This window comes from Stigmatopora nigra, chromosome 2, assembly GCF_051989575.1.
Source record: "Stigmatopora nigra isolate UIUO_SnigA chromosome 2, RoL_Snig_1.1, whole genome shotgun sequence".
NCBI lineage: Eukaryota > Metazoa > Chordata > Actinopteri > Syngnathiformes > Syngnathidae > Stigmatopora > Stigmatopora nigra.
The window spans coordinates 5,998,398-6,016,834 of record NC_135509.1 but is presented as its reverse complement, the minus strand read 5'-3'; the positions used below and the strand labels follow the sequence as shown (position 1 = coordinate 6,016,834).

The 18,437-nt window shown below is 38.2% G+C and overlaps 1 protein-coding gene across 1 annotated transcript in view; it reads right to left on the bottom strand.

Annotated features, from left to right (window-relative positions):
* Positions 1-3,734: 3,734 nt before the first annotated feature.
* Positions 3,735-18,437, bottom strand: part of sipa1l1 (signal-induced proliferation-associated 1 like 1) — a 37,253-nt gene continuing 22,550 nt past the window's right edge. The window contains exons 10-23 of the mRNA XM_077744676.1: positions 15,689-15,787; positions 14,876-15,051; positions 14,462-14,749; positions 13,926-14,075; positions 13,611-13,738; positions 11,221-11,318; positions 10,655-11,136; positions 10,411-10,578; positions 9,564-9,732; positions 9,033-9,267; positions 8,750-8,920; positions 8,129-8,240; positions 7,970-8,048; positions 3,735-7,044 (exon numbers count right to left, since the gene is read on the bottom strand). Coding sequence (XP_077600802.1) covers positions 6,901-7,044; positions 7,970-8,048; positions 8,129-8,240; positions 8,750-8,920; positions 9,033-9,267; positions 9,564-9,732; positions 10,411-10,578; positions 10,655-11,136; positions 11,221-11,318; positions 13,611-13,738; positions 13,926-14,075; positions 14,462-14,749; positions 14,876-15,051; positions 15,689-15,787 — 2,499 coding nt within the window. The 3' untranslated portion in view covers positions 3,735-6,900. The remainder of the gene's footprint in view (positions 7,045-7,969; positions 8,049-8,128; positions 8,241-8,749; positions 8,921-9,032; positions 9,268-9,563; positions 9,733-10,410; positions 10,579-10,654; positions 11,137-11,220; positions 11,319-13,610; positions 13,739-13,925; positions 14,076-14,461; positions 14,750-14,875; positions 15,052-15,688; positions 15,788-18,437) is intronic.

The window sequence follows — 18,437 nt, the reverse complement described above, 5'->3', positions numbered from 1 at the left end:
TTGTGTGAGAGAGTAACGCTGTGGGAATGTGAGACCCATTCTTTGCATGAGAGGAAGAATGTGTGTATGAGTGTGGGAACAAGACAGAGAGAGAGAGAGAGAGAGAGAGAGAGAGAGAGAGAGAGAGAGAGAGAGAGAGAGAGAGAGAGAGAGAGAGAGAGAGAGAGAGAGAGAGAGAGAGAGAGAGAGAGAGAGAGAGAGAGAGAGAAAGAAAAGTGGGCGTTAAAGGAGGATTAGAAATGTTATTGTGTGTTCTGTTTGGGAGTGTGTGTGAGGGAAAGTTGTGTGCAGATGGAGGGGAGAAGGAGAATGTCTGTATGTGAGAGAGACTTTTACAAGAGCAGATGAAGGTGAGTGTGAGTGAGGTCTGTGTGTGTGTGAAATAAAAAATATATACTGCATGAAAGAGAGAAAGGGAGCAAATGAGAAAAGCCAGAAGGGAGAAAGAAAGGGAAAGATAAATATCACAAAGAAAATTAAAGAACAATAACACTATGCAGGTACTCTCTTGATATAGTGTGGGTGTACAAACAAAATTTTAGATGGGATACTGTAGATTTAATCCTGAATGGTTTCTATTTATTTTAGGGGTGGGTCACCCTATACTTAAAACAATATATATCCAAACGTGTATGCTTTTAAAATCCTTCTTAACTTCTTATTAAAATAAAATGAAGGCATTAATTTTTCAATTTTTTTTACCACTGGTCATCTCTGCTACTTCACCCATTTGTCCAATTAGAAAAGTTTCCCCATCCCCACGACTGACTCAAGCAACATCCCTCTCCCTTTTCACACTTGCGGTCCTCTACTATGCTTTTCAAGCAAGCTCCCGGCGCCCTTTCCAGTCTCCTCACTTCCTTTGCTCACCCCCCACCCCCTTCCCAACAGCGGTTTTAACAGATGGAGACAGCAGAGCTGAGGGGCTAAGCTCTCAGCCGGTGGCGGCTTTTTGGCTGAGCAATGATCTACATCAAAGTGCGTGATGCAACTTCACCAACTAAAGAGTGAAAATGGGCCCTCATGGCTATGCTTAGATGTGATCCTACATGCCGCATTCTACCCTGATTTGTCCCAAATTCCTCAGAAGGACGTCACACTCCAACGTGTTGTTCTTTTTATCTCATTTTTATAGTGTGCAAGTGGGAAGCAAACGTATCTGACAAATCAATACAGACACTTAGCGGTGAACTGTCGTTTCATACTAATGGACCACTCCAACCTAACGCACGCACTGACACATCATGGATGGAAACGAGAGCCTCTTCTCCAGGCCAACTGCATTATTGAGCAAGGGTAAACAGGAAGTGGACATCCCAAGAGATGTGGGTGCACGTTGGAAAGTGGTTATAGGTGAGCGTCGTCCCACATTTGATCCTAGTTGACACACAATGTTTGTGTGTGGCCCGTACAACCCTAACACGTATAAATATTTAACTGAAGTAGGAGGAGCATGAGTTAGAGTTAGTGCCCTCCATCCATTAGGGCCAGAAGCACAATTTCATCAACAAACAGTGGACCTACTTACGTCATACTTGATGTATTTTTTTCTTATTGCTTCCTAGTGGTACTATCTTTATATAATTTAAATTAATTCTCGAATTCAAATGTTATTTTAAGCCATATTGTTGATTTTTTTGTTTGTTTTGGGAATGCAGTTATCCTCTCTTAACACTTAAGACATGTTGGAAATAATAAGTAGTTGAGTAATATTTCTCTACTGTGATTAAGTCTGTGATTAAAATGAGTATAAATTCTCTAAGGTTTCTGGCAGTTCATTTTCTACCAGGCTAGGAGCTCATCACTGCCGTCTGGACAAGTTGCCATTCAATCACAGGACGGACAGAAAAGCCTGCACTTTGATTGAGTGTGAAAAGGCAATTTTGATTGCGCGCCACCAGTTCGGAAGACGGGTAAATCAATATCACCGAAGGGGGAAAAAAGTCCTGAGCTTTTTTAAAGTTTGATCATTCCCACTGTGTATTCTATGACAAGATAAGGCTTTCAACTGTACATGTAAACAGAGTTCAATGTCAAACAAGTCTAAAATAACTCAAGTGAAACCTTTCAATGTACACAAACCTTCAGTTTTTCTGTAGAAAATCCTTGAAGTGATTCAGCCTCCGCGTTGTCCACCTGTACCAGAGATGACTAATCCATGACCGCCTCCGCTGTTACACCTCTTCTCTTTTGTAAGCACCTTCCAAGCTATTGCTTTGAACGGGATAGAATTTAATTAGCACAAGTTGACTGACAGCACACAGGAAAATATGACAAGCATACTGAACATATTGCAGAACACAAAATTTGAAAAGGAAATTGACAGGGGGGGTCTCATACCATTCATTTTCTATGGCCCAGATTTACAAACAAAAACCTGCCATACTCAAGTATGAGTCCAAAACAGATAACCTCAGAAGATGAAGAAATATACATTATACAAACGTGAATAAAACATTCACTCTTTGGTGTGACAAGATGAAAGTGCCACTGTTGATTGCTTCCCACATTTTTCAAGTTCTGTGTTATAAATGATACATTTTATACTACTCACCATTAACGCTAATGACGCATGAAGAACACCAAGGAGAAAGTGCAGTAACGACACTGCAATCAAATCATTTCTGTAGTTCACAAAGACACCCTTTCACATAAGAAATCTAGAAAAGATTGGTGCAAAACTACTCTAGAACTTCTTTTTTTGCTGCAAATCCACATCATTTTACTACAAAATGTGGCTTGGTTATAAGTAGGTATGTCCTTGAAAAAGAAATTCCCTGGAGTGTGGCATACATTTCTCCCAAAAAACTTTTAAGTACCCTTCAGCCTGAAATAGTGTGTTCACAGATGTGCAAATTTCTGACGCCATGGGAATAATAATAGGTACTTACCGGATTTTGAACTGTGTGTGGAAATCTGTCAAAACCTGTTACACATTGATGGCCAAGGTTTTGAGTAGCTGGAAGTCAATGTTGGTTATCCAGCTTGTTTGTTATATGGAGCTATTCATCGGGGAATGGCATATGATGTAAACATGTCTTTTAGTTTTGTTGAAAATGATTGTTTTTAAATGGATTAACAAGGTTTTAATCTTTTTGCAAACACAGTTGTTGACAAATTGATGAATCTGGCTGGCCCCATTCCTGCTTATGAATGGAGGCTTTGGGAATAAATATTTTATTCCAGATCACGGCACACGTTTCTAATGAACATGGCCATAAAATTCAGTGGGCTGCAAAAAAACAAAATAATTATGTTTCCGTTTTAAGAATTAATGAATGTGCAATGAATTCAATGGGTTGAACAGGATTTGCAAATAGTTTTTTTAAGTAGTACAGTACGGTATTTCATGCACCATCCCAAGTTCATTGGAATTTTTAAGTAATTTGTTATATTTAAAACAAATAATAATATTCTTGGCATTGGGGCGATTCATTTTTCAGTTAACAACCCTACTATGACATGTGTCTAAAATTTATAACCAACTTGAACACATTTGTGTGCCAAAAAATAAGAAAAACTTCATACTCTAATATATAAAGGCACCTCAAATTTGCGATATCCAACCAGTTGTGTTGTAGCTGGAAAAAGCTGCAGGTCTTGTAGATTGAAGAAGGCCCCCTTTCACTCCAGAGACAAGCATCTGTAGACAACTCTCAGTCGAAATTAATAACTACAAAGTTCAAAAATAAGTTTGTTAATACATACAGTAAATGAATGACATGATAAATGTAGTCCTTTCAGAAACTTTAATACTGTGATCACTGCAAATGTCTGTTTTTTCCATAACTATACTTTACATAGACCATAGACACAGGATTTAAACAGCATTTTGTTTTCTGTAAATTCTACTGTCCTGCATAATACATCACATTATGACTCTTGAAAAAGTCTCTTACTGCAATCCATGACGATGCTGGAAACGAGTATCAATACAGAATAAATGGACTTCAAGCCTGATCATCCAATCAGTCATAGGTAACTTAGGGAAAGAAACTTACTGGTATGTATATATGTATATATATATCTATCTTTTTTTTTCTCCTTTTATAAGAAAAGTCGAGCACCTCCATCTGTTGGCCAGAAACTGCAATAACAAAACTAACGAGCAGCAGAGCACGTCTAATTAACAAAGATTGCACAAAATGGATGGGTCGTTCCTCCACTCTTTACCAAAATATGTAAACTCCATCTATTTGACAAAAATATGTGCAAATGTTCTTTACAAAATGGCACATCTGAGCAAATTACTCACACCCTTCACCCCTCCACACATACGCACACACACACACAAACACACACACTTTATGAAGTGGATCAATGGCTGCAAGCAAAACAATAATCACTCAGCCTTTCATATTTCATAAAACATAAAGTCAAGCACTATAAATCAAATCAAACATGGGTTTATGGGTTGTTACCTTGTCCCCTTTAAACAATGGTTATCATTTAAGGGTCTAAGTATGGGGCGTCTGTGAATAATTTGTCTTTTTTTCACAGTATTGGACATTTTCAGCAAGTCTTAATATGCTGCAATCTTAAATGCAACTGGACAGACAAGCAATTCAGATTTCGGATTTAAATATGGATTCTTAAAACAGAACCACATCTATTTCTAATTTACTCATCTCTACAAGTCAGACTGAGCTAAATATACAGGTGCATTTTATTTAGATTATGAGAAACTAAGATTATTACATAATTACAAGAATTCTTAATATATAAATTAGGTTGGGATTAGTCTTTTAAGTACTCCACTGCATTTAATGATTCTAAATAATATATTACTAAACCAAACATCACATTTTAATGAAGTTACACCTGTATTTTATGTATTAATTTTCAATTATAATTTTGTTGCCAATGTGTTTTGTTAAATGTGGAGAAAAAAGGATTGACAGTTTTCTTTCAACACTGATATTTTGTTCAAATCAAAACATTGCATGGCTAAATTCAATGTCCAAAGAATTTAGTGCTCAAGTTATGATCAGAATTACTAAAAAAAAAAAGGTCATTTGAATATATATTATGGGTCAAGTGGAGGAAAATATTTTGGTGAATTTAAAGTAGCTTGTCTTGCACAAATATACAAACAATTTTGAATGTTTAAGAAATGGACGGAAGATTTATCATTAATATGTAAAGTTTAGATTTTGAAGACAGTGATGTTTTTGTCCCTAGAAAAACATCCACTGCAAATTGTAAATGTGTACATTTTGTACGTTATATCACTAAAATGAATTGTCTCAGTTTATTTTACAAATTGTGAAAGTAGTATATTATGTTTGTCATTATCCTGACTAACTTATATAATGTGACATGCAATACAATTGTTCCAAATTTTTTGAAGTGAACTTATTATTCAGCTACTATTAAGTGGAGCCTTTCACTTTCATATGTTGCCCAGATGCTCTTTCAAAAAGGCACGTTCATCCCTATTCACCCTGCGAGGAAAAAATGACCCGAAGTGATTGTAGGCACAGCTGGATAGACTGATGTACATTCACTCAATGATGCAAGCATTCACTCACACACACTGCACAGTTGTTATTTCATGGTATCCAAAGATAGATCATTTTTCTTGTTTAACACGTTCACACACCTGAGGGAAAGTATTTATATATCTATATATAAGTGAACAAAAAGTCAGCTCCTTTAACCCAAATATTAACCTTTGATTGTCAATCTAAGCTGGCTTCCTATGCGCCACTAGGTTTTTTTTTTTTTACGCAGCTCACCCGGTGAATATTCTAAAGAGGAAAGAAAGAAAAAAAAACTAACTGTACAAACTGGCAGCACGTCGAATAACCATGAGAGTTGCACTAGTAATCACGAGAGGGCGTTGAAAGCAACACGACAGCAGGCTTGAGCACCACAAAACACAACATAATACATAATTAAAATGCAGATAATTAGGCTTTAGCCAGGAATAAGAAAGCCATTGAATTATATTGTTACTCTGTTTTTTTTGTTCCCTTTGCCAAACTAAACACTGATGTTAGTTGTACTGTATGAAGACAGAAACTTCTTCATATGGAATTATAATACAAGGAAATAAATAAACCCCTTCAATGTCACCCTCCCTTCTCGGTATAATAAACAAAAAAAAAAAAAATTACCACTATTCCAGATACTTGCAAAGTCTTCCTTGTCTTCATCACATGAGAAAATCCACTGCTTTAAAGAGGCTCGTATGCAGCAGTATTGTGTTCATGAGAATCTTTTAAAAATCTTTCCAGAGAATTGTCTCGTGTCTTCTCCCTATTGCTTTAAAGACAAAGCACACTGGATAAAATAAATAAAAATTCTCAAGGTATGGCGTGGCACTGCTGCCAATGGCTTTTAACTTTATTCCTTAGGAGATGGGGGGGGCTGGTTTATGTTGTTATCCGTTTCCCAGAGGAGACAACAACGACATTCCCCAAAAAAAAAAAAAACTAAAAAGTTTTCCTTCACAGCTGCATTGTCGGTTGAAAAATCAAAAAGCCCGTTGGAGCATTCAAAACAAAATACAGCTTCTATTGTCTTTGTAGAGGGGAGAAAAAAAATGAAATGGGCTCCCCGTTGTTTGGCGAAGGAGCTCAATAATAAGTGTGCCATAGACAGCAAGTAGTTGGGATGTCAAGAATTGTTACATTCTCCACCTCAAGTCAGTTGAAAACCTCAGCTAAGACCACATCCACTATGAGATCCAAGAGAGTCAGAAAATGGCTTATGATCACTAATCACTGGTGGAAGCAGTTTTTTTCCCTCCAGGTTTTGGATTCACTTCATATATACAGTTTTTTTTTAGAGGAGTTGGGGTAATGGTCACAACAAAGATGAGTGGTTATTGTTTACAACCAATCTGTGACAGAGTGGGATTTTTCTCTGGGAGAATCAAGGGGTCTCAAGAGAGAATTAATTCATGTCAATGGTGTTGAAGACCCATTCAGTGAACTTTTTGAGCTTGGCAGCAGAGGTTTGAGACTCTTCTTGAAGCCTTTGGTTGTCCTCCCACAACCTCTTGATTTGAGCCTGAAGTCGCACCTTCTCGTCACGTTCCTGTGTTGTTTTAAACAGTTCAATAAGTATATCATGGTCAACTCTTTTCTTTTAAAGTAATATCTTTTGGCACTTTGTATTGCAGATGAATTTGTTGTTGGTAATGTCATTGAGACCAAGAGAAATGAGTAGCTGCTTCATTTAAATAAAAAATAAAAAATGAGAGAACATAACAGTGGTGATTATGTTGATGGGGAGCAATAAATATTACTAGGCCATAAAATAAAGTGGTGACAATTTGTCAGGAAAGTTTTCACAACAAGAGAATTGTGGTAAAACTTCACTGCAATAAACTACCCTACAAGTGAATGATTCTTTGGCAATCCATCGTAACAAATTGCACACAATGAACGCGGAAATAAAGTGGTAGTTCCAAAAACACATTCTTCATGTTCATATTTTGTGTTAATGTGAGTTTCTGATTACGCACTCTCATGTTAAGTGTAAATAACTCAAATCTATATTATGAGGCACTATTACAAGACCACCACCCCCCATTACATATTATGTAATATACACTAGTATATCGATTGTATAGGTCTACCTAATGTTATCCAGGGAAGATAAATACAATGGCATATAAAGCAGGTTAGCTATTTAAAAAAGGCTTTATAGTGACATAGTTGTGAATACTCACTTGGTGTAAACTGTGACTTTAAATTTCAAAGGCTCATTCACATGAAAAATATTGTGCCTCAAACTAGGTTACCCTCATATAATCACAAATAGATGAACCCATTTTCAATCATTTGTCATTATCAAATATCTCTGAACAATGATAAATCAGATAATATTAAAAAATTGTGAGCGTATACCATGCCTTATTACCAACTGTGCAAAAAAGCTTAGTAAGATTCAATAAATCCCTAGTGATGATAAATGGAATGTTAGCAGTACAATTTTGTATTGAGTGTGTTCTTCCTACCTTCTTCAGGTCCTCTTGGAGCATCTTCACCATAGCCTCTAATTTGGTCACCTTTCTCTCCAGTCCAATGTGACCCTCACTGTGTACAATATACAAGTTTGATTCATTAAAGATTGAACTTGTCAATTATGCCTGCCAGGAATGAAAAGCATGCATTACCTCGATGCAGGGCGGGAGATGGGTGCAGGCTGGAGCTCGATGTGGCTCTGCTGAGGACTGGAGGCACCACTGTTTCTGTGGTTTGAATCTCCAAACACGTAACTTCTCTGGACTAAAAAGTCAGATACATACAGATGATTATTGTCTTCATTTTGCCAGGATTGAATGGATAGAGTAAGATCTAAAACCATCTAATACTTTTGGGAAAATGTTATTCCACTGATTAACTAAACAGACTTACTGTTGTTCTTGTTCTCAAAGTAATAAATCCCATAAGAGTTTAAAAGGAATAAAATCTATTGTAGCAGACATCACTAGCACAATGACATTCATTTTAGTCATAAATCTAAGTCTGCCAAAGTATAATTGAGATTTTTAAATGTGGAAAAACGGTATTCAACAATTCAATATAACAATTTGGTTATTCACAAATAAGGGAAGGTTGCATATGAACATACAAAGCTAATTTTAACAATATGGTTTTCATTTTAGTGAATCGGAATCAAACATTTGATGGATTTTCTTCATATATTGATTCCCTTTGGATGGCACAACTTCACACTAATTTTGGACTTTAAGACATTCCTAATCATTACAGAAAACAACTATAAGCAACTGTACCATAATGTGTGGTCCTTTCATTGTCAAAGGTGTTGGCCACATCCACAAGGTGTGTCCAGTCAAGTGGGCTGTCCCTCTCACCGGATGGAAGGGGCATCAGCTCTTGAGGTAGAGGTCCACGATGACGCTCCACCAGATCCACCAATGATGTATCAGATGCAGAGAGGTCACCTATAAACAGAAAGATGACGTGGATGGAGTATTTTTATTGCCGAGTGTCAAATCGTGTATTGAGATTCTGTATTCTCGGCTTTATTTACACATCAACCATATATTCTGTTACCATGAAGTTTGACTCCCAGCTTATAGGAGGGCCGCCGAAGCGGTACGCCACGTGTGGTAGGTGAACGTGGCAGAGTGGAGCAGCTGAAAAGAACATCTGCGCCGAGTGCTGCTTCCATCATTGAATCAGTCAAAGAAGGGAGGCGCTGGGCACGGTAGATGCTTTCGTCGGATAGAGTGCGATGGAGTGAGCGCCGGCGGCTTAGGGGCTGACTTGGGGGGGATTTTTGGGCAGGCTGTTGAGAGAAATATTCATATTCTATATAACGTAGAAAAGTACAGAATGTAAAAATATGACCTCTGGGGTAATTAGTATTAAGGTATAATTGCGTCTAAATAAAAAGAGGAGATTATCACTGGCATTGCCATGGTAACGACAGATTCAATACTTGTGTGTCACTCAAATAAACACCCACCAGACACACACACACACACTAAAATAAACATAAAATATGAAAGATGCATGTATCTCTCAATTCATAATTGCAATTGCAGTAGAGAATATCTCATTCATAAATACAACTTCCAGTACCTTTTCTTTGTATCTGCGGGTTGGTAGTGGGCTATCCTTTGCAGGGTGTCTCTTCACATCTTCTTCAATTGTAGTCTTGGAATGTGGTTGTGGAGAGTGCAAGTCCCTTAAAGAAGGCCTGGCTGCTGGTGTTGGAATGCCCTCCAAGCCACTCTCCCCTGGGGATTTCCTGAATTCATATAAAATACAAAATTATTAGCAAAGACATAAAGCAAATCCAGATAGACTGGGTCAGTTCATTAGTGGTGGGATTTAGGTTGTATTTTTCTCAAAGACCACAAGGGGGGAATCAAGCCGCACTAAAGGAACGTTAGGGCTGGACAAACAGTAAAATTGCAGCTGCTGCTCAAATGAACATGAAAATTCTACTAGCCAAGTATAGAGTTACTGCAAGTCATGAGCCATTAAAAATATACTGTAATCTAACACACCAAATTGAGGAAGAACCTGAATTGCAAATACAATTGAAAGTATTTTAAAAGCTGTCCTCGCTGGCATCACTAAATGTCAACAGTCACCAATTTTGGAGTATTTGCAAAGAAAATAGATGAAAATTGCCCTTGGTTGGGTTGATTGGAAAAAAAAGTTTCAAAAACCCCATCAAAGTAGCTTTGAGAAACATACTGAACCCGACATTCATCATTATTTTTATAATGGGCAAAAAGTTGGCAAGGTGTTAAATTCTCACCCCTCTAACTAAGAAGATTTTGATTCCAGCTTAGAATATTAAAATCAGAATATAAATAAAATATATCTGGAGCTGGCATTTTAATTAAAATGCTTTGAAAAGGTCTGCACCCTAACATCATTAACCCTAATGTCTGTCAGTGATCATGCTTTTTCTTACTTTCGTGTGTCTCCAAAATCAACAGAATTGATGGTTGAACCAGGTTTCCTCCATCCTATCAGATACTTGGACTGAGCTCCCTGACGAGGGTAAAAGCTCTTTGGTCCTGGTGACACCGAGGATGATGGGGAGGTGGTTGTTGAGGACTCTTCCCTTGGGGAACCATGTCTAGTGTAAAACAACAATAATAATAATAAACACATGGATCACATTTGTAAACACATTTGCTATGTAATGAACCAACCTTGAGTGGGATCCTCCATCACTCAAACTAAAGGTGCTACTGTCTCTCACAAGCAGATGAGTAGGTGGTGTCCTACCAGTGCTATCGAGACTCCTTTCTACTGGAGGAATTGGAGATTCTGCCGCAGCAGGTGACCTTTCCAACATTCTGCGTCCGCCCTCGGTAGGGCTATGCCAAGGTGAGCGGTCCCTGCTTTCTCGACCTCCACTGGGAGCGAGTAGGGAGGTGGTGCTGCCGTGGTGAGAGTGTGGGTGGTTGTGGTGCGAGGCGCCGTACGAACTGGTGTCGATGCCGCTGTCGGCCGAGGCGCCCTGAAGGTAGCCGCCGCCTCCTAAGCCATTGGGCTCCGGTTCACCTTGGTCGCCGCTGGAGCCTCCACCGGCCCCCATTTCGTACCATTTATCACTGTCACTGTGGCCCCCACTGGAAGCTGTGCTTGAAAGAGTGTTGCTGCTGGAGTGACCGGAGTAAGGACCGTCTGACTGTTAGAAAAATGGAAAAAGAGAGAGAATAGAGCATCAGAATACAAGATGCATCATATTATAAACAAGTCATATTAACCTTACCTGACTGCCTTTTTTGGGGGACAGATGGATGACCTGCTCCTGTCTTTGAATGCGAGGTCCTCCTGAATAGGCTTGACTAGTCTTAGAAACTGGTGCCTCTGCAATAAATAAAGAAATTAAACAAAAATCAAAGACAGTTGTTGGAAAGGACCTGAAGTATAATCATAGGACTTTAATATAGGTTCATTTAGATTGGCTGGTGGGTGCTTTTTAACTTGACCAAACGACTGTTTTTATGGAGAAAAATCACCAATCAGTTGACATCTAACTAACTCAACGTACATCACAAGAAAATGTGTCCCTGATTGTGCCTGCTGTGCCTGTTCTGGCCAATCTGTGCTGTGTGAATGAATCTGAGTGTGTTTATATGTGTGTGTGTGCATGTGTATGTGTTGAAGCCGGAATACAGTGTAACCATGGGCTGTTGTGTAATTGTCCAAAGCTTATGCAATATGACCTCCAGAAGAGGCCAATCAGGACCACGGCAAATCAAAACGGACCACAAAGGGAGTTATTGCAAGATCTAATGGGATAATTTTACAAATGTGAATAGCCTGTTTTCTTTATTAGCATTACAGTGAACTGTTCTTTCCATGGTGCTGCCCACGGGGGTTTAGATACTTATTAGAATTGGCTGGCACATGCGTTTCTGCTGATTTACAATAATAATAAAAGCTCACTATAGCTAAACTATGTCCAAATATTGTAAAAAGCCCTTTATAAAATGACAAAACATCCATAGCTTCTTTAAAATTACTACAATGACATATCATGACGTCAATGTTTTAATGGTCTTATATAACATGATGGTTACTCAATAAATAGCATAACCTTTAGTTAGAAGGCTTTTCTTCATTGTTACAGATTAAGGATAGGATACAATAACATTTTTATCCAGGTCATCAGCAAAACGTTAATTTTAAGAGTTCAGCTTCGTGGTTTAATGGGTAACTACATCACCTTTTTGTCCTTTACGGGACTTGTGCTATTTTTGTAATGTCACGCCACATCCTCGTGGATGGTGGCTAGTGACTTTTGGCGCAAGATTTAAACATAGTCCTTAGGAAGTGTACAATTCTAAACCCACAGCCTGAGCTGGACCTGGACTCTTGGCTAACCTAGTATGAACCTTACCAGTCTGAACTATTTCACACAGCCCAAAAAATACAGACAAGAGCCTGAAACAAACCACAAAATAAAAAGATGGTGGCTTTTTTTCTAGGTGATTAAAGGGGGTCAGACTCGGGTTGAAAACACAAATGTGTGGTGATAAACAGCACTGCATTTAAAGGTCCAGCAGAGAATGAGAAAGTGGTGGGAAAAAAGGTCTTGGTTTCAATCGCTGCCATTGACCAGAGGGGACAGAAGGAAGGAAGAAAAGCACACTATCAAAAATCATGCATTGGGAAAGCTCTTGCAAGTAAATGGAAGCAGATGTACAAAAGCAGGAGGAAAAAAGATGAATGGAGACAAACAAAAATGGTGGCGGTAAAATGAGAAGATCTCTTGACAAAGAGAGCGGAAGAATGTCAAATGAAGTCAGTCAACTGTAAAGACAATAAGATGAAAAAAGTCCACCTCTTTTTTTGCTCTTCATAAGTAAATCTTATGAAAGACAAGTAATCAAAATTTTTGCCATTTCTTTTTTCCTCACATTCTTTCCATTGTCTGCTTTCCTCGTTATCTTACCGAGACTGCAGAGAATTTATGACGTTTTTTTCTTGCAATTTAAAGCTCACTCAAAGCATAACTGGGAGAAAAGTTTTCCTGTTTTATAGCAATGAAGCGTAAGTAAGCACACACTCCACATATCGAGCTGTTATCGCCAGTGATAAAAGTACTGTACTGACAATATCAATAGTGTCGAGTTCCCTTGCATTCCTGTGCACATATGCAAACATACAAGCATACCTATGTGCACAAAAAACATCAGATTGTAAACACTGACTACTAATACATGAATATTGAGTTTTGAACTGAAAATAAAGAGACTATTTGATCAAATCTGATTAAAAAAAAAGTGACATTCAATGTGCTTATTTTGGTTTCCATACTGTCAATGGTCTTTTCCCATGTTGATATGATTACACTGGTTGCTTAAATTTAGGAAAATATTTTCCCCAGTAATAAACATGGTTAAATTGCAGTTGCAGGGGCGACATGTATTACAAAATAAAATATTTTAGATGTTATGATATTGTTTAGCCAAATTACCTCATCGGTAGACAGCTGGCAAATGGGAGATGAGAACTTTATAAGACATCCAGAGGTCTTCATAAAGAAATGTAGTTTTCAGTTACTAGTAATATTAGAATCAAGAGCCATTTGACTACGAATTAGGTGCATGTGTCCCCTTTACCGGTTAAAAACGTTAAAGATTACAAAATCACCTGTTGAGCCTCGTTCACCCATTCCTTCATCCATTCGGGACCAGTTTTGGTTAGATTTTCCACTTGACCCGCCTTCTCCAACAACCTGTCTCTCAGTGGGCATTGGAGAGTGGCGGCTCCCTGCAAACCTGGCAAATAAAAACCCACAAACACAGTTATCATATGTATAGTTTGGATAATAACTGAAAAGTTTCATTCACGTGTCACAAATAGTTAATCATGTGCTGCTTTTTACTGGATATTTTTGGTTACGTATAGAAAACCACCCTCAAACATGGCCATGAAAAGACAGGCAAGGTCTTTTATCTTGCTTACTGCTCAGGCATTGACTTCTGTCTCCAGTGAGCTGAGCTGCCGGAGGCGTCGCTGGAACATGACAGGTTGCTGGGGGAGCTGCGATTGTGTGGAGAGCGACCCAATGCCAGAGAGGAGGCCAGGCTGTAGCTTTCACTTCCTGGCGATATCCTGAGAAATTTAAGACACGTAAATACACACAGTCTGTATTCAAAGAAAACATTTCTGATTGGAAATGCTCCCAAATGGATGGTACTTTGCCAAGTGTGTCTCAGAATGTGCTATGAATACTAACTCAAGGAAAAGTAACAAAAAAAAATCTTCTGTCAGGGTATGTGCTGTAAAATGTATATGATTTATATGCATTGCGTCATGAACAATGATTTATATTTATATTAATGATACATGCTGTCATACTGATATCACCATTTCCTTCACAATGTTAATCTTATTCTAAAGAATTGATGAAGAAATGGAATTCTGCCTACACTACTTATTTGTGCATGAATATGCATGTGAAGGTTTGTCTAATAAAAATAATAATAATTACATCATACCTTTTAGTGTCCAGGGGGCGGCCATCACTGCTCACACTACGTGGAATTCCTGCCCCTCTCTCCAACCTCTCAGCTGACAAGGTCTTCCCCACTGAACTCCCCAGGCTGATGGCCCTGTTGGGCGTATGGGGTTGTGGTGAAGCAGTCAATGACTGCTGGGGGCTACTAGATGTCCTCTGCCACTTGTTGTTGTTGCTACGAAAGGGGAACTTGTATTCAAAGGAGCCGCTATCGTTACTGCTGCTCTTGTAGTCGGCCATTGGCATGCGATAGAGCTCGGAGCAGCCCCTGCAAAAGGAGGGCGGAAAGGCCCAAACTTTTGACTGACTCTTGACTACTGAATGTAATGGGTATTACTTCCAAACAAGTTGCCTATGGCATTTACCCTGTAATGAAAACTTTTTTCACACATACCTGCGAGGTGTGGCATCGTCGTGTGGTGGGATGATAGAAACCCGCACAGTCACAGATGTGCGCAACAAGTCAATCATTTGCTCATGAGTCAGTGTAGCGACCGCAACTTTGCAGATTTCGACTAAGCGACTTCCCTGGCGTAGTCCTGCCTGCCATGCATATCCATATGGCTCCACCTTTAATTAAAAGGAAATGTTTCATTATCATCCTACCTTGAATTTCTCTTCAAAAAACAAAATGGTAAAAATCTATTAACAATTATCAAATGCTTAGGCTAAGTGCTGCAAAGTAGAAAACATGTTAGATCAATGAGATAGATATATAAGATGAGTTCATCATTAATGAGCTCAATATGACAAAAACCAAACATGTGCAAGAGTAAACAAAAAGTGAGCTGACATATGGAAAGTAGCTCACGGATTTCTTTGAGTTCAGTTAAAGATCGGATGCATGTTTAGACAAATGTGACAAGCCGTGATTGCCGTACAAAGTGGCCAGATTTTGAACTTAGCTACGGCTTTGGAATAAAGCTAGTGGATCGTAGTAAAATGGGGTTAACTGTACAAACCGGGACTGTACATAATAAGGTTTGACACAATTCGGTAAAGTGGCTGCACCTTAAACGTTTTGTAATGATCTACCACGTTTGGTATGCATTTTGTCATCTTTCCAAAACCTTTCACTGCTGTCATGGCAATTTAGTAAAATTCTGACTGTTTATGGGTCAAACAATATGCTGCCGATTTGCACAGTTTAAATAATTATGTTTTAAAAGACTTGCACAGAACGTTTTTTTTTTGTGATTCAAGATACCTCAGCAACGATCCCTTCGTAGTTCACATGGAAACCAAGTTGTCCAAGGCCATTTCGACGCAGAGTCATTTCAGACGTCTCGCAGCCTTTTGTCAGGAACTGGTTGTGAAGAAGGTGAAAAAAAAAGAATCCATGTTAAATATGCAGATAATTGAGCAAAAGAGTCAAAAGTGAAAAAACAGCCAAATAATGGAGAAAACTTGCATGTGGGTTAAGTAAATGTAATATCATGCTATTTCCCTTCAGGTCATTAAACTGTTAAACAATAGAAATGACTGTTAAATGTGCAAATTGTTTGCACGGTTTTTAACAAAAGTGTCAGATTCTGCAAATGTACACAACATAATAGCTTATGAACAATATTCTGTTATTGCACTGCTATTTGCATTGATGAGGATTTCACAGTACTGTAATTTGATTTGGAATAAAGGATTTAGTTGCACGTTTCTCACAATAATATCCATTTCCTCCACTGCAAGTAAAATTATATTGTTATATTGTTATTCTATATGACTAATTGCATCTGAGTTTCTAACGAAGTCCATCAATAAAGGAAATTATAATTCCGGGGTAATAATCGACAAATAACAGTGGCCATGAACTAAGCAGGCATCAGAGAGAAAACACTTTGATGTTGTTTGTGAAACATCTGGGATTTAAGCAACGTGAGGATAAGATGGAAAGTAGTTGTGCGCTTCTTCAAATACCCACAATGCCCCCCTAACCTTGTATGAATTCATCAACACTTAAAGCAAAAACTGTCTTGTGGTTCAATTTAATCTTCACTTGCTTGGTAAATATCAACACACTTATGTTGCCTTTCCGTTGGGTCAAGTGTAGAGATTACCTCGCATAAACAACAATAAAGCACTTTTTTAAAAAACACACAGCAAGGGATTTAGTGGATTTGATTTTTGAACAAATCCTGAGTAGTTTAATCCCAATAAATTGAAAGATGAGGCACACATGCCAGCCAGTCTCTCAAAAAATACAACTACACTGCAAAAAAAACGGTTCTGTTCTCCAATAAGTTTGAAATTGATGAAAATTAACCTGATTGGGAGGCAAAAACTTACCATTGAAAGAATGGCGGTGGTAACTGTATATTTAAAACTGTATTCTTTCTTAATTTCTCTCTAAGTAAGAGAAATTTGAACAATTCCCACTGTTATATCGTAGCTTCTAACATAGTTACACTAATAAGGCAGAACTTTAATTAATCATCATCCTCGATTTCCTCCCTAAAACTCAAAATAATATTGTTTATATGTTGCCAAGGCACTAACTTTCCTTTATCACATTGTGCGCTTAAATAACTTTTCACTTTATCTAATCACACGCCTCAATACTGGGACTACGTTGCAAGTTCGATGTTATTTGTTTTGTTTTGTCTGACTTTTTGACCGCCCTCCACTCTGGCGCTTGCATGCAAGAAAATCCATTGCCAGAATCCATTTCGGTCTTCACACCCATTCCGTTTTAAATATCAATAGTTACACATAGCCTCATTACACAAATTCACTAGTTGGACTTAATGCAAATATTGATGTTTTTCAATGATAGTTGCTGGTTAATATTATCATGCATTTTTAAAAACAACTTCCCTTAGCTGGACAAATATGGGTTAATTAAGACAGCACAACTACCTGAAATTCTAACAGATGAATAATCTATACTGGATCCAGACATAGCACAACAATAATTCCATCATTTCAAATAATAGTGGACAAGGCAAACTTTTGTTCATCTTATAATAGCTAATACATATTGTCGGCTGTTACTCTGTCAAACAATTGAACAAAGAGAAGTCCCTAAATGACAAAAAGGTGAATATCACATTCATGAAATAAGACATAAAAGCATTATAAACGTCCAAGTGTGTGGGTAGTAAGATGATAGGGAAATTAATGCCTTCTAAAGCACAGGAAATTATACAAGACAACACTTTCCCCCGGCCAGTTTCTATGGCAACAGCTTTTGAAGCACTAGGCTTCTCTCTCTCTATGTGTAGGTGTACGAGTCATTAGTAGCATGTTGTCCAGAGGTGTTTCTAAAACTCTCTCAATTGAACAGCGACACACAAGATGACCAAAGTGCTCTGAGGACAACAAAAATGTGTACTTCTTGCAAAATAGCAAAAATAGTTGTAGGGGAAATAAAATGAATGGAAGCCATTGAATCACTAGCCATGCATGAATGTTTGTCAGGTGAAATCCAATGTTATTATTGGAATAACAAGTAAAAACTATGGATTGGATAACATTTCTTGATTAAAAATGGCGAGTATTTTTTGCAGAATAGCCTGGAAACATGCACAAATAAGTCGCACGAGGCTATTTACCACATATTTGCAGAAGTGGTTGCTTATAATTTGAAAACAAGTGTGTTCCCTGCACACTACAAGCCAAAGGCTGTGTGCACAGGCACTATACTGGCTAACTTGCAACCTACAGGCATCATAGGTCCACCCAAACCCTTTAAAAGAGTCTTCCGTTAGGGCGTACTGTTCAGTTTAGGAAAATATTGTACTTTTTAGACTAGTCAACCTTGACCTGGCTTGTGCTTGCACCATGAGGTGTGCTTGATGTGGTGATAGCTGCTCCAGCAATATAAATAGGATACTAGAGAGGCTTAGTGCTTTTTGTGTACCATCTTCTTGGAACATGGTTGAATATTTAAAAGGGCGACTGTGTAGTGGTGGTTGTGGGGGGCAATGTATGGGTTACATTGCAGTTAAAAGTGGAAATGC